This window comes from Symphalangus syndactylus, chromosome 9 (genome assembly GCF_028878055.3).
Source record: "Symphalangus syndactylus isolate Jambi chromosome 9, NHGRI_mSymSyn1-v2.1_pri, whole genome shotgun sequence".
Taxonomy (NCBI): Eukaryota; Metazoa; Chordata; class Mammalia; order Primates; family Hylobatidae; genus Symphalangus; species Symphalangus syndactylus.
This window is the reverse complement of record NC_072431.2, coordinates 110698138-110724450: the sequence shown is the minus strand read 5'-3', so window position 1 is coordinate 110724450 and position 26313 is coordinate 110698138. Positions and strand designations below refer to the sequence as shown.

Below are 26313 nucleotides of genomic sequence, written 5' to 3'. Positions count from 1 at the left end.
CCAAGCAGACAGGGCCTATTACCAACCCTTACTTATGTAAGAGAAGTAACGTCGCACTACTTCAGTCTCCTGGGCATATCCACCCTCAGCTGGACCTCAGAGCAACTGATCTTGGGCTAGAGTTGGGGACCCGGAGCAAGTAGGTCTTAGTATTTGTGTCTGCACTTGACCTGCCTCTAACCTGGAGGTAATGGCTTGTATTCCTCTTCTGCCACAAGCAATCCCAACAGCTCAAGCCAACCTTCCAACTAGTCATGTGGGGCCTTTTTGGCAGGCTCCTGGCTACACAATACTCACTCACACCATTTTGCACTGGAATAATTTTTATTTTTTTCCTTGGCAAAAAGTCAAGTGCTACATTTTTAAAAACAGAAAATCTCAAACAATCAAACGCATTACCCATTACAGAAGAGGGTCTGGCAATAGTACAAAACATCCTACTGAAGATTTTTTTTTTTTAAATATACAAGTCAGTTTAAAATGATAGAAGTTCTGTGAGAACTAAGAAATCTACAGCCTGTAGTTTAATAATAGAAAAAAAATTAAGACAATTAAAACATCTATAGCATCCAGCATTTTGCTTAATTCCCTGTTTATAGCACCTATTTCTCTAGGTTCAAAGATGAGAATTCCAGAACCTGTGGTATGTGCTGTGTAACAAGTTAGGGTGGACTTGCTGTCTCTCCTCTCCAGCAGCCCCGCACCATTAAAAGGAGAATATATATACATATATATATATATATATATATATATGTATATATATATATATATATTTTTTTTTTTCCAATTTCCCTTCTTACACCCAGAGAAGAGGGGGACAACTGGGAGAGCAAGTTAAAAAACTGGGGTACAGGAATAAATATGACTTTTCCTTTCCCCACAATGGGATGTTGACAGAAAAGCGGAGTATGTGCTTAGAGGAATTCGTGGGTGGGAACACCTGTTATCTTTGACATGATGTGTAAAAATCAGGGAACAAGAGGACATCACAGTCAGCTGCCTGCAAGTTTAAAAACCTCAGACTAAACAGATAGTTCAAGGGAGGAACAGACAAATTACTAATCACATTGATGCTGTTACATGCACAATGATGCTGACTGCAGGCCAGCCTGTCACCATCTCAGGGCTAAGCCAACAGAGTAGGAGGGATGGCTTCAACCCCAAGTCCCGCTGCAGTGAGAAAATGAATATTCCACACATGAAGCACTCACTACACACAGATAAACCCCCTGCTCACACCCACCTTCTTAGACTTAACCCAATTTAGAAAATAATAGCAAAACCCATTGGGGAGATTAAAGAATGGCAGAGAGGATTCTCCTCAAAGCCAAGGGGACTATGGATGTGAATCTTAGCAGACTTGAGACTCCCAGCTCCAGGCCCCTTTAAAACCAGATCAGGTCTTGAGGGGAAGGAGAGAGAAGCTAGGATGGGGATTCAAGTCCCATGAAGCCTTTTGCAGCCTCTAGAGCTGCACCTGGATGGTGAGTCTGATGTTTTAGGGGTGTGGCTACTGGCTAAGCAGATGTGAGGGTGGGAAGGGGAAGTGACACCAACTTCCCACACGGGGGACACACAGGTGGGAAGACAGGTAGGGCTGGATCACTTTGCAGTCCTGGCACGGGAGGCCCCAGGAAGCCTACAATCTAACTAAAAAGATTTTCCCAGTGGTAATTTCTTTTCCTTTCTGTTTTTACTTCCTATTATCAGTGTTGTTAGACTTTAAAAAACAAGATACAGACTAGTCCCAAAGCTGGACTCTGTGAATAAAGTTGTTTCTTTTATAAATATTTTAATTACAAGTAATCCTCACTCCAGGTAATTTCAGTGACACACAGTACCTACAGGCACACAAGATCACACACACACACGCAGACAAGATCTCTCACACACACACACACACACACACACACACACAGCTCTCAAACTTTCACAGAAAGTCTGAGAGCAACCATATAATTATAAAGGAGCCCTACCTCTCAAGAGTGAAGTAAGGGTGAGAAAGACTATGTCATTTCAGCCTAAAGAAGCCAGAGACGGGAGAATGTGTGTCACTTAAAGAAAAATAGGGATTAGCAATGTTTGGTTGAAAAGCCAGAAATAATAAAAGATAGTAAAATTCTGATTATCAAAGGGGAAAACAAAAAACAAAACAACTTTCAGATTTCTGTACAGAGCTTCTTCCTAATAAGTGCCTAAACTATAGGCAAACTTTGGTGTTCCCACTAAAACACAAGAGCGTCACACAATTAGGAAAAAAAAATCAAAAGAAAAAAGGAAACTGAGAATGGAAGTTAGTATAAATCTCTGCATTTGGGGAGTTGTCATTAACTCCAGAGCCCAGCATAGTTTCCATGGAGCCCTGAAGGGAGGGGACCTCCTGCCACAAAGAGTTTTGTTCCAGACGAGTCGTAGCAGTGGGTGTAAACAGCATTGGGGAAGAAGTCAATGTCTGAAAAGTAATTCCTCCAGGTTTCATCATGATTCTACGGGAAGAGAAAGAGACTACAATTAGCACCTCTAGCCATGGGGCAGGAAAGGGGGGAGGAAGGGACAGGAATGCTTTCTGGTCTCCTTAAGGGAACAGGGTTCTACAGGTAAACCTCATGTCAGGAGATTGGCTGGTTGGTTCTCATGGGAATCAGGGCCTCATTTTTCCAACTAAACGTTAGAGAAGAACAGAGCAGCTGAAGAATTGCTATACAAGGCTCAGTTCTTCTCAGGAGAGTTAGAACCAAAGTTCTGTTTTCCCTCCACCTGCTAGGCACAGGAGGAAGAACTAAACACTTGAATAATTCACTGGAGGTGGGACGCAGTGGTTCATGGCTGTAATCCCAGAATTTTAGGAGGCCAAGGTGAGAGAATCACTTGAGCCCAGGAGTTTAAGACCAGCCTGGGCAACATGGCGAGACCCCATCTCTACTAAAAAAAATAAATTAGCCAGGCACAGTGCATATGCCTGTGGTCCCAGCTACTTGGGAGGCTGAGGCAGGAGGACTGCTTGAACCCAGGAGTTCAAGGCTACATACAGTAAGCTATGATCACACCACTACACTCCAGCCTAGGCAACAGAGTGACCCTGTCTCAAAAAAAAAAAAAAAAAAAAAAACAAACAAACAAACAAAAAAAAAAACCAACTCACTGACAGCTGTGGTGGGAGGTTCCTTATCCTCTTATCCTTCTTGCTCTATTACGGCTTGGGGAAAATCCTAAGTCTACCAGTGTGTTTTACTGGGCCTCAGTTTTCCCACAGACAATGTGCAGACATAAAAGCAAAATCAGGAGGAAGTCTTTTCCTGTTCCAATGAGTGCCTCTTACTAGTGAAAAAGTATGAGTAGATGGTGTGTCAGTGGGGGCTGAGGGGTAGAGGAAGATAATTTTTCTGTTACTGTGTAGCAGTCATCTCACGCAGGGGCTTACTCACCAGCCAGCCTTTGCCAGTGGTTAGTTTCAGATTCTCCCCTGCTAGTCTGGGCTTGGACCCATAACAAGCTGAGAGCCTCTCTTCCAGAAATCTCTGAGCTCGGATGTCATAGAACAGCAGGGAGCCCTGCCCTGTTCCCACAGTGATGATGTGCTCATAGAAACTCACTGACCGGATTCCTGAAAGAGAGAAAAGTAAAAGGCAGTGAGGCGGGAGAGAATATTTGCTCGACTGTCTGCTAGCCTGAATTTCTCCAACACTGAGTTTTCAATGTCCACCCCGCTCCCCTCCACCCGCCCCACAAAGTATCAGACAGTGTTTTCCCAGTGGCAAGTTAGCTCATGCAAAAGCAGAGAGAATCCTGATGCCATCCTGCCTATCCACACACTAACAGAAACCATTCAAGAAGCCTTGGAAAAGTGTCAGATTCCCAATGATGCTCAAGATGCTTTTGGCTGAAGACCATAAGTGCTCAGAACTTCCTTGCTTCCTCTCAACTCACTCCGGAATCGGCTTTCCTAACTCTAAGCTTTTCTCCATCATATGTTTCCAACCTACACTGCAACTCAAGGTAATCTGCATATTTATAAATCATTAAGTCATCAACGATTCCTTATATTTGACCTAAAACCACTACTGTGGCAAATGCAAGAAGTCTTTTTTTATTTTTTGAGATGGAGTCTCGCTCTGTTGCCCAGGCTGGAGTGCAATGGCGCGATCTTGGCTCACTGCAACCTCTGCCTTCCAGGTTCAAGCGATTCTCCTACCTTAGCCTCCCAAGTAGCTGGGATTACAGGCTCCCGCCACCACACTCGGCTAATTCTTGCATTTTCAGTAGAGACAGTGTTTCACCATGTTGGCCAGGCTGGTCTTGAACTCCTGACTTCAACTGATCCACCTCGGCCTCCCAAAGTGCTGGGATTATAGGCATGAGCCACCGTGCCCGGCCACAATGCAAGAAGTCTTTATCTAGTATTAGGTGTTTTGAGAGTGGCAAAAAGCCCAGAACTTAAATACCCAAAGATGTTTAAGACGAGTCATGTAATTACTTTAGATCACAAAGAAAACACATCTGCTGTATTTGGGGATCAAATCAGTGCTTGGGATATGAAGATGTCTCTTGGCACAGAAGAACTGGATAATATTTGTGGAACCAGTATTTCCTTATTAGGTATGAAAGTTACCCCCATTAAACAGTACCAAAAATCTCTTAAAACTTTTCACTGCATACATTATTATAGCCAAACCTATTTAGTCTTTTCTCTTTTTTTTTTGAGCTCTGTTGCCAAAGCTGGAGTGCTATGGCACAATCTTGGCTCACTGCAACCTCCGCCTCCCAGATTCAAGTGATTCTCCCGCCTCAGCCTCCCAAGTAGCTGGAACTACAGGCACCCGCTACGACCCCCAGCTAATTTTTTTTGTATGTTTAGTAGAGACGGGGTTTCACCATGTTGATCAGGCTGGTCTCGAACTCCTGACCTCAGGTGATCCACCTGCCTCAGGCTCCCAAAGTGCTGGGATTACAGGCATCAGCCACCGTGCCCGGCCCTATTTATTCCTTTCTCTACTACTCTCATTATACATTATTCTTTGTTCTAAAATATAAGCATTTTAACTATAATTAAGAACAAATAGGCCAGGCGCGGTGGCTCAAGCCTGTAATCCCAGTTCTTTGGGAGGCCCAAGGCGAGTGGATCACTTGAGGTCAGGAGTTCAAAACTAGTCTGGCCAACATGGTAAAACTCCATCTCCACTAAAAACACAAAAATTAGCTGGGCATGGTGGTATGCGCCTGTAGTCCCAGCTACTCAGGAGGCTAAGGCAGGAGAATCGCTTGAACCTGGGAGGCAGAGGGTGCAGTGAGCTGAGATCACACCACTCCACTCCAGCCTAGGTGACAGAGCAAGACTCATCTCAACAACAACAACAACAAAAAAGAAATGGTTGGGCACAGTGGCTCATGCCCGTAATCCCTGTAATCTTAGAACACACTTTGGGAGACTGAGGTGGGTGGCTCAAGAGTTTGAGACAACTCTGGGCAACATGATGAGAACCTGTCTCTACAAAAATACAAAAATTAGCTGAATGAGGTGGTGGATGCTTATAGTCCCAGCTACTCGGGAGGTGGGAGGACTGCTTGAGCCTGGCAGGTGGAAGCTGCAGTAAGCCGAGATTGCGCCACTTTCCTGCAGCATGGCCGATAGAGTGAAGACCCTGTCTTCAAAAAAAAAAAAAAACCCAAAAACCCCAAACAAAAGCTACTTTGCAGTATCTGCACAGGAATAAACACTATTTGAAAAAGAGAGGGTGAACTGTAATCCATGGTGTGCCTTTTAGGACTCTCAGGATAACACAGCCATATTTTTGCATGAGAAACGGGATAAAGTGAGATACAGGATAAAGTGAGAAACGGGATAAAGTGAGGTAAAGAAAATACAATTTGTTAAGTTGGATTCTGGTCTCTAGCTGTTCCCCCATCAAGCTGTGTGACGCTGGGCGTTATTTAGCTGGCTGTAGGTCTTATATGTAAAACTATCTTTTCTCATCTGCCTCCCACAGGGTTCTTGGTATGATGAAATGGGATGTCAGAAAAAGATATTTTGAAACCTTCAAAGTACACTAGAATAAGTCTTTTTTCCCTCTTCAATAAAGAATGAGGGTGCTCTTACAGAGAGTATGTTATAAAAGATTTGAGGTGGAAGATTAATTTACTCGGTCAGAACTAAACTTAGTATTTTCTTCAGCCTTATTGAGGTTTGTCATACAATATACAGCACATAAAGTATACAATTTGAGGTTCTGACATATGTATATATCCATGACATCATAACCACAATCTACATAATGAACATACTCATTACCCTGAGGTTTCCTCATGCCCTTTGTAAACTTTCTCCTTATCCCACCATGCCACATCTTAGCATAAATAGAATTTTAGTTCAGGCAGGACCACAGCAAAAAAATTACCACAGGATAGAAAGTAGGGTTCTCGGCCAAGTGCAGTGGCTCATGCCTGTAATCTCAGCACTTCGGGAGGCTGAGGCAGGCGGATCACAAGGTCAAGAGATCAAGGCCATCCTGGCCAATATGGTGAAACCCCGCCCCTACTAAAAATACAAAAATTAGCTAGGCGTGTTGGTGTGTGCCTGTAGTCCCACCTACTCGGGAGGCTGAGGCAGGAGAATCACTTGAACTCGGAAGGCAGAGGTTGCAGTGAGCTGAGATCGCGCCACTGCACTCCAGCCTAGTGACAGAGCGAGACTCTGTCTCAAAAAAAAAAAAAAATAGAGCTTTCTAAAAGAACATGGAAACTACTAACTAATATCCTGACTGGTGGCTCCCAACAAAGGCTTCTGTGGCCACACATTTGTCTGTGGTGTTTGAAAGTCTAGTGCCCTTTTGTGTCACTCTCCCCACACCCTTTTTTTTTTCTTTTTGAGACAGAATTTCGCTCTCATTGCCCAGGCTGGAGTGCAATGGTGCGATCTCAGCTCACCGCATCCTCCGCCTCCCAGGTTCAAGCAATTCTCCTGCCTCAGCCTCCTGAGTAGCTGGGATTACAAGCATGCGCCACTGCGCCCGGCTAATTTTGTATTTTTAGTAGAGACAGGGTTTCTCCATATTTATTGGTCAGGCTGGTCTCAAACTCCTGACCTCAGGTGAACCGCCCGCCTTGGCCTCCCAAAGTGCTGGGATTACAGGCATAAGCCACCGCGCTTATGTGCTGTGCTCCCCTTTTTGAACACACTTCCATATGTTCCATACAGAGCACTATACCTGTTTGGAAACCAACAAAGAAACTGAAAGTCAGAACCCATATGCAGTGCAGCTGTAGGCCTGAGGTGCACACAGGGACTCTTACCACTGCCTCGCTCCCTGGAACAGACAGACTTGACGTTGTATGATGGCTGCCGTGGATCTAAGAAGGAGACATGAGCTTGGGAGCCCACTGCATAAACTGACCATTCACTACCATAGGCCAGACACACATTCTCACGGCAATATGGCAGTTTGGTAGAGAGGAGCTGAAAATAGAGGAGAGATATAACCATGGCATCAGCAGAGAGGGTAAGGCAGGGATATTGTTTCTGGACTCCCACCTACAAAAGCCACATAAAATCAAGCCCTGATTACAGAAATAACACTCTGTTCCACCCCTAGGTATACAGGAGAAAGAGGAGGTGACTGTTAATAAACAGTAAGACCTAGATACTGAAGGAGACAGGTTGGGGAAAAGGTAAATCTGGAATAAATAATCAGAAGTAGCTGGAAAGGCCAAGGACTTTCTTGGTAGGCTGTTTCAACTATTCAGGTTGTTTCTGGGAATCGTTCCAGGGCACTAAAGCCATGGTCCCACTCTGTTCTGTCTGCCAGGAAGGGCCACCACAGTGTTTTCAGATAAAGAGGCTGATCTCTGGCTACCCCCAGCTCACCTTCCCACCTGAATGGGAATTGTTTGCTATAGAAAGCACACCCATGTGATTAGCTTAATCCCAGATAACCCACATCAGCCTTAACCCTGGGTCTTTGTCAGTTAGCAAATCCTCAGTGGGTGCATACTACACATAAGACAGCATACAAGGTCAGTGGAGCTCAAAGGCTATTGTGACATGAAGGAATCACTAATTCCTGGAATCCTGCTTCCTCTTGCAAAGTCCTCTAGGATAAGAAGAAGACAAAAAGCTGGGCGTGGTGGCTAACACCTGTAATCTCAGCACTTTGGGAGGCTGAGGCAGGCAGATCACCTGAGGTCAGGAGTTTGAGACCAGGCTGGCCAACCTGGTGAGACACTGTCTCTACTAAAAATACAAAAAATTAGCTAGGGGTAGTGGTGCATGCCTGTAATCCCAGCTACTCAGGAGGCTGAGGCAGGAGAATCACTTAAACCTGGGAGGCAGAGGTTGCAGTGAGCCAAGATCGTGCCACTGCATTCTAGCCTGGGCAACAAAGTGAGACTCTGTCTCAAAAAAAAAAGACAAATGATTCACAAGTAGGTTTAACTCTATGTAAAGGTTGCTTGTTGAATCTCCCTTATCCAAAAGGCTTGTGACTACAAATGTTTTGAATTTCGGATTTCTCTAGATTTTTTTTTTTTTTTTTTTGAGACGGAGTCTTGCACTGTCGCCCAGGCTGCAGTACAGTGGCGCGATCTCGGCTCACTGCAAGCTCCACCTCCTGGGTTCACACCATTCTTCTGGGTTCACACCATTCTCCTGCCTCAGCTTCCTGGGTAGCTGGGACTACAGGTGCCCGCCACCACGCCCAGCTAAGTTTTGTATTTTTAGTAGAGATGGGGTTTCACCATGTTGGCCAGCAAGTTCTCGATCTCTTGACCTCATGATCCGCCTGCCTCGGCCGCTCAAAGTGCTGGGATTACAGGCGTGAACCACGGCGCCAGGCCTTTTTTTTTTTTTTTTTTTGAGATAGGGGTCTCGCTCTGTCACCCAGGCTGGAGTGCAGTGGCAAAATTACAGCTCACTGCAGCCTTGACCTCCTCGGCTCAAGTGGTCCTCCCGCCTCAGCACCGCCACCCTCCAGTAGCTGGGAATACAGGCATATGCCACAATGTATGGCTAATTTTTAAATTTTTTTGCAGAGATAGGGTCTTACTGTGTTGCCCAGGCTAGTTTTGAACTCCTGGGCTCAAGCAATCCTCCTGCTTCAGCCTCCCAAAGTGTTGGGATTACAGGCATAAGGCATTGTGCCCAACTGGATTTTGGAGCATTCTGGATTAGGGATGATCAATTTGTATTGTAAATTAAGTCTATTTTCTCATTACCTTACATGATTATTTCAGAGATGGTTTATCTTAATTTGATTGATCTTCAATTGCCAAAGGTTCCTAACACTTAGGTTTTCCTTCCCTTACAGCATGCCAAGTAGTCATCAATCTATAAAGAAATACTTAAATGCATTGTTGAGGAGGACTGCTAGTCAAAGGAGCCTCTCAGGAAGCTTATGCAACATGAAAGAATCACCCTGTCTTACTCTTTAAAAGACTTTCCTGCAAGAGAGGCATACCAGACTCAAAATTTCATGTACTGTGCAAAAACATGCCCAGGCCTTTGGAGAACTGGTCTTTTATTTATTTATTTTTATTTTATTTTATTTTTTGTTTTTTGAGACGGAGTCTCGCTCTGTCACCCAGGCTGGAGTACAGTGGCGCGATCTCGGCTCACTGCAAGCTCCGCCTCCCAGGTTCACGCCATTCTCCTGCCTCAGCCTCTCAGAGTAGCTGGGACTACAGGCGCCCGCCACCACGCCCGGCTAATTTTTTGTATTTTTAGTAGAGACGGGGTTTCACCGTGGTCTCGATCTCCTGACCTCGTGATCCGCGCACCTCAGCCTCCCAAAGTGCTGGGATTACAAGCGTGAGCCACCGCGCGAGAACTGGTCTTTTAAACAAGAATTGAGACCAGGTGCAATGGCTCATGCCTGAATGCCCAGCACTTCCGGAGACCAAGGTGGGAGGATCACTTGAGGTCAGGAGTTCAAAACCAGCCTGGGAAACATAGTGAGACTCTGTCTCTACAAAAAATTAAAACAAAACAAAACAAAAAAAAACCAACCAGATGGGTGTGGTAACACATGCCCATAGTCTCAGCTACTTGGGAGGGTGAGGCAAGAGGATCGCTTATGCCCAGGAGTTCAAGGCTGCACTGATCCGTGAGCCATGACTGCACTCCAACTTGGGTGACACAGTGAGACCCTATATTTATTGTCTTTAAAAATAAAAATACCAACCTGACCAACATGGTGAGACCACGTTCCTACTAAAAATACAAAAAAAATCTGGGCATGTTGGCAGACGCCTATAATCCCAGCAGCTACTCAGGTGGCTGAGGCACAAGAACTGGTTGAACCCAGGAGGCAGAGGTTGCAGTGAGCCGAGATTGCACCACTGCACTCCAGCCTGGGCATCAGAGCGAGACTCTGTCTCAAAAATAAATAAATAGATAAAATAACATGAATGAAAAATCTCAGCAAGAATTACACTTTTTTTTTTTTTTTTTTTGAGACGGAGTCTCGCTCTGTCACCCCAGCTGGAGTGCAGTGGCGCAATCTCGGCTCACTGCAAGCTCCGCCTCCCAGGTTCACGCCATTCTCCTGCCTCAGCCTCTCCGAGTAGCTGGGGCTACAGGCACCCGCCACCACGCCCGGCTAATTTTTTTGTATTTTTAGTAGAGACGGGGTTTCACCGTGGTCTCGATCTCCTGACCTCGTGATCCGCCCACCTCGGCCTCCCAAAGTGCTGGGATTACAAGCGTGAGCCACCGCGCCCGGCCTAAGAATTACAGTATTTTAACTGTAAGGTGAATTATTAGGTAAAACCACAAAATCATGTTCATCACACCTTAGATAGTGTATTTTCAGCCTTCCAGAGATGAAAGTAGCCATCCAGAGACACTGCTCCCAGTTCCTACAAGAGCAATGAAAACCAGGTTATATTATCATCTATAGCAACTAGTGTACGACAATAAGCAGGCGAGGATTCTAAGGTCAGGGTCCTTTACTCCTGTCTCAGGATGATTCCAGCAGAGGTGCCAGTAATTATTAGACCATTAGTTCACCCTACAGAACCTAGCTGAATGGCATATTAAATTGAGGCTGCCAGCAATAACACAGGCACCCATGGTTGAAAAACTCCGCACTATGCTACCACTCCCTCAACATCCTGTTGGAGAGTTAAAGCAGGGCACACATGTGAAGGACAGTTTCATAATCTAGTGTGAGAATTTCTATAAGTGAAGAGTCTAATCTAGGAGAGATGAATCTACCCTTAGGCCATAAATATAGATGGGATAGGAGGCTCAGGGAACTACCCTTCAAACTGCGGCCTGATTCAGATATTGGAGAAGCCTTTCTCTGGCTCTGGGTATATATTCTGACACTGCTTTTTTTTTTTTTTTCTTTTTTCGAGATGGAGTCTTGCTCTGTCACCCAGGCTGGAGTGCAGTGGCACAATCTTGGGTCACTGCAACCTCCACCTCTCAGGTTCATGTAATTCTCCTGCCTCAGCCTCCTGAGTAGCTGGGAATACAGGCATATGCCACCATGCCTGGCTAATTTTTTTGTATTTTCAGTAAAGATGGGGTTTTATCATGTTGGCCCAGGCTAGTCTCAAACTCATGACCTTGTGATCTGCCTGCCTCGGCCACCAAAAGTGCAGGGATTACAGGTGTGAGTCACTGCACCTGGCTGACACTCTGCTTTTATTAAAACCTCAGCATCAGATTTGACTCGATAAGATAAGACTTAGTGGAAATGTGAAGAGAAAAGTAGGCAGTAAAGAATACTGGCCAGGCGTGGTGCCTCACGCCTGCAATCCCAGCACTTTGGGAGGCCAAGGAGAGAGGATCGACTGAGGTCAGGAGTTCGAGACCAGCCTGGCCAACATGGTGAAACCCCGTTTCTACTAAAAATACAAAATTAGCCATGTGTAGCGGTGCATGCCTGTAGTCTCAGCTACTTGAGAATCTGAGGCAGAAGAACTGCTTGAACCTGGGAGGCGGAGGTTGCCGTGAGCTGAGATCGCGCCACTGCACTCCTGCCTAGGTGACAAGTGCAAAACACAGTCTCAAAAACAAAAAAAAAAAAAAAGGAAAGAATACCAAAGAGGAAAAAAGTGATTGTTTTCAGAAGCAGGTATGAAAATCATGCCCGGAATAGAGCACCTGCAAAGGCATGTGCAAATGAGAGACAGTCAAATCAGGGTGGCCCGAGGGGAATTCTGTGAGGCTGACCCACAAATATAGACCACTCAGAGAAATACTGCAGAGACCAACTGAAGGGGTGGGTTTCAGAGCCTCAGTTATAATTTCTCACCAGCATCACTCAGCCTTTAAGAGGTGTTCTGTGGGCTCAGAACCATGCTATGTAGCAAGCACTGATGGGGAAGGAAAAAGGAGTGCAAATCCCAAGACATAAGCAAGAGGAATAGACGTCAGGGATCCCTATACAAGTTCATACCTTGTTCTTGTTGTTGAAGGCCAGAGCCCGAACCTTGCAGTTGTCAGGGTTTGTGTCTTCTTTGGGGATGTCCTTTAAGGCCTTGTGAGTGATGTGTGCATACACAGGGACCCGTGACACATTGTGTCTCGCATCACTTTTAGTCAAAACATCATCTGTCACCTCCCAGAGTCCCATAGAACCATCACGTGAGCCTGCAGGGCCAGGAGAACACAGATGTCAGATATACCCACCCCTCTATGGGAAATCCCACAGATGCCAAAGAGGGCTTTCATAGTCTAGCTGTTTGTGCATCATCCTCATATGTGCTGAAGCTTGGCCAGATGGCCCACCCTAAACACAGAGCAGTAGGCATTTTAACAGCTACATTAAGAGGATTATTCACCTAAGGTCTAGGCATTAAAATATAACTTTTAAGTTTGACATGGTTGTTGAAATTTATTTTTTATTATTATTATTTTTTGAGACAGAGTCTCGCTTTGTCACCCAGGCTGGAGTGCAGTGGTGCAATCTCAGCTCACTGCAACCTCCGTCTCCTGAGTTCAAGCGATTCCCGTGCCTCATCCTCCTGAGTAGCTGGGATTACAGGTGCCTGCTCCATGCCCGGCTATTTTTTTTGTATTTTTAGTAGAGACGGGGTTTTACCATGTTGCCCAAGCTGGTCTTGAACTCCTGAGTTCCAGCGATCAGCCTGCCTTGGCCTCCCAAAGTGCTAGGATTACAGGTGTGAGCCACCACACCTGGCCTGCTTTTTTTTTTTGAGACAGAGTCTCGCTCTATCGCCCAGGCTCGAGTGCAGTAGCACAATCTTGGCTCACCGCAACCTCGGCCTCCTGGGTTCTAGCGATTCTCCTGCCTCAGCCTCCCAAGTAGCTGAGATCACAGGCGCATGCTACTATGCCCTGCTAATTCTTTTTATTTTTGAAATGGAGTCTTGCTGTGATGCCTAGGCTGGAGGCGCAATCTTGGCTCACTGCAACCTCCGCTACCCAGGTTCAAGTGATTCTCCTGCCCCAGCCTGTAGCTGAGACTACAGGCACGTGCCACCACGCCCAGCTAATTTTTATATTTTTAGTAGAGACGGGGTTTCACCATATTGGCCAGGCTGGCCTCGAACTCCTGACCTCAAGTGATCCACCTGCCTCAGCCTCTCAAAGTTCTGCGATTACAAGGCATGAGCCACCGTGCCTTACTCGAAATTTTTTAATGAGAATTTTATACATTTTGATAAAGCTCACTAATTTTCTTTTTTCTTTTTCCCCTTTTTTTGGAGATGAAGTCTCGCTCTGTCACCCAGGCTGGAGTGCAATGGCGTGATCTTGGCTCACTGCAACCACCACCTCCCGGGTTCAAGCGATTCTCCTGCCTCAGCCTCCCAAGCAGTTGGGACTACAGGCACACATCACCACGCCTGGCTAATTTTTGTATTTTTAGTAGAGACGGGGTTTCACCATGCTGGCCAGGCTGGTGTCGAACTCCTGACCTCGTGAACCACCCGCCTCAACCTCCCAAAGTGCTGGGATTACAGGCGTGAGCCAGTGCGCCTGGCCAAAGCTTAGTAATTTTCTATGCCAAATGTTTAGGTCTCTTGGCATGCATCCACAGCTGACTTTTAGTGGGCAGTAGGGCTTGGGAACCCTCCCCTCTATAACAGTGGTGCTTAACCTTTTTTGAGCCTTTTGAGCCTTGGACCCCCTTATGTCTCTCTTTTTTTAGAGACAGGGTCTCACTTTGGGGCTCAGGGTAGACAGGGCAATAGTGGCACAATCATAGCTCACTGCAGGCTCAACTTCCTGGGCCTAAGTGATCCTCCTGCCTCAGCCTCCTGAGTAGCTATGCACCCCCATGACTGGCTTTTTTTTTTTTTTTTTGAGATGGAGTCTCACACTGTCGCCCAGGCTGGAGTGCAGTGGTGCGATCTCGGCTCACTGCAAGCTCCGCCTCCTGGGTTCATGCCATTCTCCTGCCTCAGCCTCCTGAGTAGCTGGGACTACAGGGGCCCGCCACCACGCCTGGATAATTTTTTGTATTTTTAGTAGAGACAGGGTTTCACTGTGTTAGCCAGGATGGTCTCGATCTCCTGACCTTGTGATCCGCCTGCCTCAGCCTCCCAAAGTGCTGGGATTACAGGAGTGAGCCACCGCGCCCAGCCTTTTTTTTTTTTTTTTTTTTTTTTTTTTAAATACAAGGCCTCACTCTGTTGCCCAGGCTGGAGTGCAGTGGTGCAATCTCAGCTCATCGCAACCTCCACCTCCTGAGCACAAGTGATCCTCTCACCTCAGCCTCCTGAGTAGCTGTGACTACAGGCACGCCCTACCACACCTGGCAAATTTTTGCATTTTTTTTGTATAGACAGGGTTTTGTCATATTGCCCAGCCTTGTCTTAAACACCTGGGCTCAAGTGATCCAGCTGCCTCATCCTGTCAAAGTGTTGGGATTACAGGTATGAGCCACCAAGCCTAGCCTTATTTTTTTATTTTTTTTTGTAGAGATGGGGGTCTCAATTTGTTGCCAAGGCTAGTTTTGAACCCCTGGCCTAAAGTGATCCTCATACCTCAGCCTCTCAAAGTGCTAGGATTAAAGGTGTGAGCCACCATACCCAGACTAGGCCTCTTTTTCTAGAAAATTACCCAAAAACACCACATTTTACATTCAATTTCAGGGAGATCCATGGATTTCCTGAAATCCATGGGCTTTCCATGAACCCACAGGGACCACAAACCCTCCCCAACTTTTTTTTTTTTTTTTTTTTTTTTAATGAGACAGGTTCTGGCTCCGTCACCCAAGCTGGAGTGCAATAACATGATTATGGCTCATTGCAGCCTCAACCTCCTGGGCTTCAGCAATTCTCCTGCCCCAGCATCCCAAATAGCTGGGTCTACAGGCATGTATCCTCATGCCCAGGTAATTATTTATTTTTTTTTTTTTTGTAGAAATGGGGTCTCACTATGTTACCCAGGCTGGTCTTGGACTCCTGACCTCAAACTCCTGCTTCAGTCTCTCAAAATACTGGGACTACAAGTGTGAGCCACTGTGCCCAGCCACAATTCCTTTATTATTTATTTATTTATTTATTTTGGTTGGGGGACAGAGTTTCATTCTTGTTGCCCAGGCTGGAGTGCAATGGCACGATCTTGGCTCACCGCAACCTCTGCCTACTGGGTTCCAGTGATTCCCCTACCTCAGCCTTCCGAGTAGCTGGGATTACAGGCATGTGCCACCACACCCGGCTAATTCTGTATTTTTAGTAGAGACGGGGTTTCTCCATATTGGTCAGGCTGGTCTTGAACTCCTGACCTCAGATGATCTGCCCTCCTCAGCCTCCCAAAGTGCAAGGATTACAGGCGTGAGCCACTGCGCCCGGCCCACAATCCTTTTATTAAGAATGACTGTTCTAGACTGTTCTTTATTAAGAATTACTACTCACACCTGTAATCCCAGCAACTTGGGAGGCTGAGGCAGGTGGACCGCCGGAGCTCAAGAGTTTGAGACCAGCCTGAGCAACATGGCAAAACCCCATCTCTACCAAAAATACAAAAAATTAGCTAGGCGTGGTGGTGCACACCTGTGGTCCCAGCTACTCAGGAGGCTGAACTGGGAGGATAGCTTGAGCCTGGGAAGTAGAAGTTGCAGTGAGCTCAGATTGTGCCACAGACTCCAACCTGGCTGACAGAGTGAGACCCTGTCTCAAAAAAAAAAAAAAAAAAGATAATAATGACGACTATTCTAGGCTGGGTACAGTGGTATATGCCATTAATCCCAGCACTCTGGGAGGCTGGGTAACATGGCAAAACCCTGTCTCTACAAAAAATACAAAATTAGCCAGGCATGGTGGCACAAACCTGTAATACCAGCTACCCGGGAGGCTGATGTGGGAGGGTCACTGGAGCCTGGAGAGGTCAAGGGTGCAGTGAGCTGGGATCACACCACCAATCTGGGCAACAGAGTAAGACCCTGCCTCCAAAAAAAACAAAACAAAACAAAAGAATGACTGTTTTATATAAAATGAATGCTTAAAAAGATAAATCAGTTTTCTTAGCAAACAATAATAAAGCACTTAAAAACCCAGGCCAGACACGGTGGCTCACGCCTGTAACCCCAGAACTTTGGGAGGCTGAGGCAGGCAGATAACGAGGTCAGGAGTTTGAGACCAGCCTGACCAACATGGTGAAACCCTGTCTCTACTAAAAATACAAAAATTAGTCGGGCGTGTGCCTGTAATCCCAGTTACTCAGGAGGCTGAGGTAGGAGAATTGCTTGAACCCAGGAGACGGAGGTTGCAGTGAGCCGAGATCACACCACTGCACTCCAGCCTGGATGACAGAGACTCCATCTCAAAACAAACAAACAAACAACAACAACAAAAAACAAGAACACTTTTCTGTGAATTGAGCCCTGAACATACTGTTGGTGGCAAGCTAAAATGGTATCTTTCTAGAGTACAACTGAGCAACCTGCAGCAAGGAAATTTTATATTCCTGGCTGGGCGCAGTGGCTCACGACTGTAATCCCAACACTTTGTGAGGCTTAGGCAGGCAGATCGCTTGAGGCCAGGAGGTCGAGACCAGCCTGGGCAAATGTCGAAACACCATCAGTACAAAAAAATACAAAAAACTAGCCAGGCATGGTGGCACATGCTTGTAGCCCCAGCTACTCAGGGACAGGGGTTGGGTGCTGAGACAGGAGGACTGTTTGAGACTGGGAGGTCAAGGCTGCAGTGAGTCATGATCACGCCACTGTACTCCATCCTGGGTGACAAGAGCGAGATCTTAACTCCAAAAAAAAAAAAAAAAAAGAGAAACAACAGCTGGGCGCAGTGGCTCATGCCTGTAATCTCGGCACTTTAGGAGGCCGAGGCGGGTGGATCACGAGGTCAGGAGTTCGAGACCACCCCGGCGAACATGTTGTAAGCCATCTCTACCAAAAAGACAAACCAGCCAGGCGTGGTGGCACGCGCCTGTAGTCCCAGCTACTCAGAAGGCTGAGGCAGAAAAATCGCTTGAATCTGGGAGGCGGAGGTTGCAGTGAGCTAAGACATGGCCACTGCACTCCAGCTGGGCGACAGAGGAGGACTCCGTCTCAAAAAAAAAGAGAAACAAACAAAAATAAAAGTTTATATTCCCATTCAGAAACAATCCACTATCACAATACCCATATACAAAGATGTTTATTCAGAATACTCAGTATGTTCAACAATAGGGTTATATTATATCCATAAAATGGAGTATCAAGAAATTGTGTTTTAGGCTGGGCATAGTGGCTCATGCCTGTAATACCAGCACTTCGAGAGGCTGAAGTGGGAGGATCGCTTGAGCCTAGGAGTTCAACAGCAGCCCGGACAACAAAGCGAGACCCAGTCTCTATAAAAAATAGAAATAATTAACTGGGTGTGGTGATGTGTGCCTGTAGTCCCACCTACTTGAGGGGATCTCTTAATCCTGGGAGTTCGAGGTTGCAGTGAGCAATAGTCACACACTGCACTCCAGCCTAGGTAACAGAGTGAGACCCTGTCTCAACAACAACAACAACAACAACAACAACAACGAAAATGTGTTTTAAAATTCTTTTTCCAGTAAAGTTATTTGCCAGTTCTCCTTTGAGACCAAGAAGGTGCCCTTCCCACACTGCTAATCTCCTGAACACCTCATAGAAAAAAACATCTAGGCCGGGCGCAGTAGCTCACGCCTGAAATTGCAGCACTTTGGGAGGCCGACGCAGGCAGATCACTTGAAGTCAGGAGTTTGAGACCAGCCTGGCCAACATGGTGAAACCCTGTCTCTCCTAAGAATACAAAAATTAGCCAGGCACAGTGGCACGCACCTGTAGTCCCAGCTACTTGGGAGGCCGAGGCAAGAGAAGCGTTTGAACCTGGGAGGCAGAGGTTGCAGTGAGCCAAGATGCACTCCAGCCTGGGCGACAGAGTGAGAATCTGTCTCAAAAATTTAAAAAAAAAAAGAAAAAAACATCTAAAATGACAGACACATCAATTCAAAGTAGAATGTTAATTATGTGAAATTTGAAAAGGCCACGGAGACAAAGGCACATCTGGAGAACTAGACATGGTTTGTTATGCTGGATTACGGGGTGCAAGCATGGAAGCTATGAGAGAGAAAGTTGGAAAGATGGGCATGGGCCTTGTATGCTGTGCTATGAAATTGGTTTTTCATCTTACAGATACTAGAAAGTCTCTCAAAGATTTGAGCATCGGAGTGAGAAAATTAGATAACTGTGTTTCAGAAGATTACTTTGTGTACAGTGTGATCTCACTTACCCCATCAAAGTTTTATTATGAAAATTTTTAAGTGTAATAAAATGAGGCCAGGTGCAGTGGCTCATGCCTGTAATCCTAGCATTTTAGGAGGCCGAGGCAGGTGGATCAACTGAGGTCAGGCGTTCAAGACCAGCCTGGCCAACATGGCAAAACCAAATCTCTACTAAAAAATACAAAAATTAGCCAGGCGTGGCGGTGGGCACCTGTAATCCCAGCTACTCAGGAGGCTAAGGCAGGGAGAAGTGCTTGAACCCAGGAGGCAGAGGTTGCAGTGAGCCAAGATTGCACCATTGCACTTTAGCCTGGGCAATACAGCAAGACTCCGTCTCCAGAAAAAAAAAAGAAAGAATTTCACAAAGAATTCTATATGTACATCTTCTAAATGATCTCATATTAACCAACTAAAAGATATGGGCCAGGCATGGAGGCTCACGCCAGTAATCACAGCATTTTGGGAGGCCGAGGCAGGCAAATCACTGAGGTCAAGAGTTTGAGACCAGCCTGGACAATATGGTGAAACCCCATCTCTACTAAAATAGAAAAATTAGCCTGGCATGGTGGTGGGCGCCTGTAATCCCAGCTACTCAGGAGGCTGAAGCAGGGGAATCGCTTGAACCTGGGAAGTGGAGGTTGTGGTGAGCCGAGGTCGTGCTACTGCACTCCAGCCTGGAAGACAGAGTGAGACTGTCTCAAAAAAAAAAAAAATCATACTAAGGCTGGGTGCAGTGGCTCATGCCTGTATAATCTAAGCACTTTGGGAGGCTGAGGCAGGAGGATAGCTTGGGCCCAGGAGTTCAAGGCTGCAGTGAGCCATGATGGTGCCACTGCACTCCAGCCTGGGCGATAGAGCAAGACCCTATGTCTAAAGGAAAAGAAAAAAGGTACTGAAAAAAAAGACTAGCAAGTTATATTTTAAAATGTCAACAGTGGTTATTATTAGCTGGGTGTGATGGTGTGTGCCTACAGTCCCAGCTACCTGGGAGCCTGAAGCAGAAGGATCACTTGAGCCCAAGAGCTCAAGGATGCATTGAGCTAGGATCGTGCCACTGTACTCAAGCCTGGGTGACAAAATGAGACACTGTCTCAAAAAGAAAACAAAACAACCCACAAAAAAAAGTGGTTATCTCTGGATAGAGATCTTGTGGGTGGTCTTTACTTCCTTTTTTATCTATCTTATCTATCTATCTATCCTTTTTTTTTTTTTTTTTTTTTTTGTTTTTTGAGACAGAGTCTTGCTCTGTCGCCCAGGCTGGAGTTCAGTGGTGCAATCTCGGCTCACTGCAAGCTCCGCCTCCCGGGTTCACACCATTCTCCTGCCTCAGCCTCTCCGAGTAGCTGGGACTACAGGCGCCCGCCACCACGCCCGGCTAATTTTTTATATTTTTAGTAGAGACGGGGTTTCACCGTGGTCTCGATCTCCTGACCTCGTGATTCGCCCGCCTTGGCCTCCCAAAGTGCTGGGATTACAAGCGTGAGCCACCGCACCCAGCCCATTTTTTTTTTTGAGATGGAGTCTCACGCTGTCGCTCAGGCTGGAGTGCAGTGGCACGATCTCAGCTCACTGCAACCTCTGCCTGCCGGGTTCAAGCAATTCTCCTGCCTCAGTCTCCTGAGTAGCTGGGACTACAAGCGCCCACGACCACACTCAGCTAATTTTTTGTACTTTTAGTAGAGACAGGGTTTCACCATGCTGGCCAGCCTGGTCTTGAACTCCTGACCTCGTAATCCACCCACCTCGGCCTCCCAAAGTGCTGGGATTACAGGTGTGAGCCACCACACCTGGCCTATATTTTAAAATTTTCTTACAATAAATGTGCATCACTTTTACACTAAATAAAAAATTATTATTCTACAGGGTCACCCTCTGTCATGTAGGCTGGAGTGCAGTGGCACGATCACAGCTTGATGCAGCCTGGTTCTCCTGGGCTCAAGCAATCCTCCTGCCTCAACCTTCTGAGTATCTGGGACAACAGGTATGCAGTACCACACTCAACTAATTAAAAAAAAAAATTGTAGAGATGGGGTCTCATATGTTGCCCAGGCTGGTACTGAATTCTTGGGCTCAAGTGATCCACCCACCTCAGCCTCCCAAAGTGCTGGGATTATAGGCGTGAGTCACTGCGCCCAGCTAGGCTGTTTCCTATCACACTACTATCTCTTTTCAATCTCTAGCCCCCAATCCCTGCCACATCAAAAGCTCCCTATAAAAGGGCAACTTTACCAGACACTGCCATAGTGTCGCTGATCCATGCGATGGAAAAGATCCAGTCCTTGTGTCCATCCTTGGAGAGCAGGGAGTAACAGGTACAGGGAAGAAAATAAGAAATTAGTAAAATAAGGATTGTAATAAACTGTCTAAAGCAGCATACAAGTCAGACTGAAAATATTTTTGTAGAAATTACAACTCTGATCTCTGGTGGTCTCAACCCATAGAGAATGATCAATCTTTACCTTCTATCTTGAGGAGCTCAAGGCTGGAATGAAATTGGCACTACTGTGGGTAGTGGACACATAGCTCTTGCCTTCTACCTCTGGGTCCCATCTTCTATCTGGAACTCTCTTCCTCCAGACATCTAGACATCTACATGGCATGTACCTCATTTCCTTTAAGTCTCCCTGCTCAAGTGTCATCCTATCAATGAAACTTTATCTTCTGATACAGCATCCTCCACCTTACTCTCAGTCCCTTTATGCTGCCTTTATTCTTCTCCATGGCATTTATCACACTCTGACATATTACTGGTAAATATTAGTTTATATAGTTTATATTTTGGTCTATATGTCACCCTCCACTAGAATGTAGGCTTCCAGAGGACAGGGGCTTTATCTGTTCTGTTCACTGCTATGTCTCAAACCATGTCTCAAACAACGCCTAGCCATAGAAGACTCAATAAATGCCTGATGAATGAATGGATGATTTAGTAAACTGCTATTCTCTGACTATAGGCAGTGGGAAGTATGTGGACACTATGGATTCAAACAGCAACCCAATACTGTTGGCCCCTGAGCTGTGCTGCTTGCCCCTTTATCAAACATATACTGTGCCCTGTGGGGAGTCCAGTCCCCACTCTGGGCTGCTGAGAGGAGGGTCCATGTTAACCACTGAGACCCATTTGAAAACAAGGCTCCCTCCAACTACAACTACGGGGAAAACTTACATCTCCTACACACACAGGATCCAGCGTAGGTAGTCGATAGATGGCAAGACTGTTGGGGTTGTCTCCTCCAGTGGCTAGCAGTGTTCTAGAAGGATTCAGCTCGATGGCATGGATACCACAGCCCTGCTGGGTCACACCTCCAGGCTCCCGGTCTTTCAGAATGGGGATCTTGGTGATCTGGCTTGTCTGGATATCTACTACAAATAGCTACAAGAAAAAATGGATACAGAAGCTGAACATAGTTCTGATTTAACGTGGCCAATACAGGGTATAAATATCCTTTTGTTCCACTGTTCATCAACATTTAATTAACAACTACTACATGTTAGACCCTAGGAATTATTAAAGGCATGGTCAGGACTCCTAATGACATGAAACATGAAATAAGTCATTATAACACAATATTAGAGATAGGAATAATATGTTACATGAACACAGATTAGGAAGTAGTAAGTTCTGCCTGGGATTCAGAGAAGATTTCCAAGAGGCCTTGTATTAGGCCATGGAAACAAAGAGCAAGACCAACACAGTTTTCTGTCAGTTTGGTCATATTTTATACATTGAATCCTCACTTAACCACACCATGCACAGAAACTTTTAAACGAAACACAATTCCCAGAACACATCATGGCTACTAATATACCTATTAATATTACTAAGTTTTCTGGAATGACCAGAGACATACGACAAGGAAGTATTATTAATATCTCATGGCTGTTCTCTATACACACACATCCCATTCAGTTCTATTCCTCCCTGCCTTTGCTCTTGCTGCTACCTCTGCCTGAAAGGCTCTCTTCCACCTCTTTACCCTCCAAGATTCAACTTAGGGAAACGCTTTATGGAAAAATCAGTCTTAGCGAAAGGACAGCCCTTAGAAGAGTCAAACTCTTCAGTGATTCAACAGTTCATTCCTTCAGACACTCACTTATTTGCCAGTACTGTTCTAAGTGTTATAAACACAGCTACGAATGAGAGAAATAATATCTGCCCTAATAGATACACCTTATAGCCTAAGAGGCTGAAATAAAATCCTGTCAGCAATTCTCATGTTGAAGCCAAACATGTCAACCCTTTACATAAATAAACCTGCTGCTTACACAGAAGATATATGAAAGGAGAAACTAGGTGAGTCTTAAGTTTAAAATATAAAAAGGGCCGGGCACGGTGGCTCACGCCTGTAATGCCAGCACTTTAGGAGGCTGAGGCGGGCGGATCACCAGAGCTTGCGAGTTCGAGATCAGCCTGGCTAACATGGTGAAAACCCTACTAAATTTACAAAATTAGCTGGGCATGGTGGCACACGCCTGTAATCTCAGCTACTTGGGAGGATGAGGCAGAAGAATCGCTTGAATCAAGGAGGCGGAGGTTGCAGTGAGCCGGGATTGAGCCACTGCACTCCAGCCTGGGCAACATGTGAGACTCGGTCTCGCTCTGTCGCCCAGGTTGGAGTGCAGTGGTGCAATCTTGGCTCACTGCAAGCTCCGCCTCCCAGGTTCAAGCCATTCTCCAGCCTCAGCCTCTCCAAGTAGCTGGGACTACAGGCGCCCGCCACCACGCCCGGCTAATTTTTTTGTATTTTTAGTAGAGACGGGGTTTCACCGTGGTCTCGATCTCCTGACCTCGTGATCCGCCCGCCTCGGCCTCCCAAAGTGCTGGGATTACAAGCGTGAGCCACCACGCCCAGCAAAAAAAAAAAAAAATATATATATATATATTTATATATATATAAAATATACACACACACATATATATATACACACACATATATATACACACACATATATATACACACACACACACATATATATACACACACATATATATACACACACACATATATATATATATACACACACACATATATATATGAATGAGGTGGACAAGGTTGCAGTGCCTATAGTCCCGACTACTTAGCTACTCAGGAGGCTGAGGCATAAGGATCACTGAGTCCAGCCTGGGCAAAACAGCAAGACCCTGTCTCAAACAAATACATATAAGTATTTTATGTATCTGCTTATATATATATATATATGTATGGTTTTTTTTTCACTAGGAAAATGGTTTCATTGGAGTCTTTAGAGCTGTGATGTCAAGACATGAAGAACAACTGCACACACAGACATGGCTATCACAGAACAGACTGTGGGTGAATAAAAAGTTCACATCACTTCTTCCCTTTACCCAGTAACAGAAGGCTCTAGGCCACCTCCTCATAGGCCCACTCCTCAAACTCTCTCTCCTCCTTGGCTGTGGTATGCTGTACTCGGACACATTCATGCTGCTCACAGCCTCAGTGAACTCCATCTCATCCATGCCACTTCCCATGTACTGGTGCAGGAAGGCTTTGTGCCAGAATATGGCTGTGAACTGTTCCAAGATGCACCTGAACAGCTCCTAGATGGCTGTGCTGTTGCCAGTGACAGTGGCAGCCATCTTTAGCCCCCCGGGTAGGATGTTACAAACAGCTGTTTTCACCTTGTGGGGGATTCAATGAACAAAGCAGCTGCTGTCCTTGTTTTGGAGATTAAGCATTTACTTATCCACCTCCTCCATGCACGTACAGCCCCTGAACATGGCAGCTGCAAAGCAACAGCCACAGAGGGGGGTCCCAGGCAGCCATCATATTCTTGGCATCAACCATCCGCTGGGTGGGCTAGGGCACCATCGGGGCTCAGTACTGCTGTCTGTCCTGGATGGTCTGGATGAGTCCAGACATGAAGAAGTGCAAGTGGGGGAATAGGACCATGTTCATGGCCATTGAGCTGGCCCTGGAAGCTCAGGCAGGTGGTGACCCCACTCACAGTGCAGACACCAGGTGGCTCAAGACACTGTAGGTGGGTGTGGGCAGCTTTAGGGTTCGGAAGCAGATGTCTTAGAGAGCTTCCTTATCAATGCAAAAGGTCTCGTCTGTGTTTTCTGTGAGCTGGTGGACTGAGACGGTGACATTGTAGGGCTCTACCACCATGTCCAACACCTTGGGTGGGGGTATTACACTGGATATATATATAAATATTTAAATTACATATAATTATATATATATATAATATGTACTTTATATATTTAAATATATATATTATATATATTTATTAGAGACAGAGAGAGAGAGAGAGGAGTAGCTAGAAGAGTGTCAGACAGAAACTGAGTGGGAGCAGGGGGAAGAAGGAGACAAACCACTCCCAAACTGGCAACTACCTGAGAGCAGCAGACTCCCTGCCTAACTGGCATCATTGCTGATGCATCCCACAAGCATCTGAAACTGAATATGCCCAAAACAAATAACCTTGCTCCTCAAATTGCTCACTTTCCTAACACCACCACTATCTACCCTGTCACTCAAGTGTGGATTTTATCCTAGATTACTCCTTCTCCCTCATTTCCATCATCCTAGTCCTGCCTAACCTACCTCCTAAATATTCTTACAGCTGGCTCCTTCCTCTGCTTCCTCACTCATCACTTCTCCTTGGACAACCACAGTTAGTCTTTGTGCCTTCAGGCAACACTGCTATCAGAATTATTCTATTATAAGCAGAGTCATCTCCCTAAAAATGGAAATCTTCCCATGCCAGTCCACAAATAAAAAACATCCAATGACTCCCCGTCACCTAAATCTGAGATACTTAGCATGGCATTAAGACTCTCCTCGGGGCCAGACTTTGGAAGGCCGAGGAAGAAGGATTACTTCAGCCCAGGAATTTATGACCAGCTCAAGCAGCACAGTGAGACCCTGTCTCTACTTGAGCCCAGGAGGTCAAGGCTGCAGTGAGCCGTGATGGTGCCACTGCACTCCCACCTGGGTGACAGAGCAAGACCCTGCCTCGACAAAACAAAACAAAACCAAGAGTCTCCTCAGTCCAGCCCCTACTATCTTCACGTCTTGCCATGGACTTCAAACTCTAGAAATAATTGCTTATAAATATCATACATGAGGCCAGGCACAGTAGCTCACGCCTGTAATCCCAGCACTGTGGGAGGCCGAGGCGGGCGGATCACGTGGTCAGGAAATCGAGACCATCCTGGCTAACACGGTGAAACACCTACTAAAAATACAAAAAATTACCCGGGCGAGGTGGCAGGCGCCTGTAGTCCCAGCTACGCGGGAGGCTGAGGCAGGAGAATGGCGTGAACCCCGGGGGGCGGAGCCTGCAGTGAGCCGAGATCGCGCCACTGCACTCCAGCCTGGGTGAAAGAGCGAGACTCCTTCTCAAAAAAAAAAAAAAAAAAAAAAATGAAAAATTCTTCAATGAAATATAATTATTTTGTTTCATGCTCATGCTGTTCACAGTGCCAGAAATGATTCTCCTATTCTTTTGTTTTGTTTTTTTTTTTTTTGAGACCAAGTCTTGCTCTGTCGCCCAGGCTGGAGTGCAGTGGCATGATCTCGGCTCACTGCAACCTCTGCCTCCTGGGTTCAAGCAATTCTCCTGCCTCAGCCCTCCGAGCAGCTGGGACTACAGGTGTGCACCACCACGCCCAGCTAATTTTTGTA

General features: G+C 46.0%; 1 protein-coding gene and 1 long non-coding RNA gene across 3 annotated transcripts in view; one reads left to right on the top strand and one right to left on the bottom strand.

Moving 5' to 3' along the window:
• Positions 1-305: 305 nt before the first annotated feature.
• Positions 306-26313, bottom strand: part of DCAF12 (DDB1 and CUL4 associated factor 12) — a 44993-nt gene continuing 18985 nt past the window's right edge. For both annotated transcript variants that reach the window (XM_055293913.2, XM_055293912.2), the window contains exons 3-9: positions 21825-22031; positions 20888-20948; positions 12396-12589; positions 10780-10845; positions 7288-7450; positions 3426-3604; positions 306-2486 (exon numbers count right to left, since the gene is read on the bottom strand). In XM_055293913.2, the coding sequence (XP_055149888.1) occupies positions 2328-2486; positions 3426-3604; positions 7288-7450; positions 10780-10845; positions 12396-12589; positions 20888-20948; positions 21825-22031 (1029 nt within the window). In that variant the 3' untranslated portion in view covers positions 306-2327. The remainder of the gene's footprint in view (positions 2487-3425; positions 3605-7287; positions 7451-10779; positions 10846-12395; positions 12590-20887; positions 20949-21824; positions 22032-26313) is intronic.
• On the top strand, positions 3564-24376 carry LOC129490256 (uncharacterized). Its single transcript, XR_008660201.2, has 3 exons — positions 3564-3996; positions 20522-20639; positions 23881-24376. It is a non-coding gene; the product is annotated as an uncharacterized lncRNA (long non-coding RNA).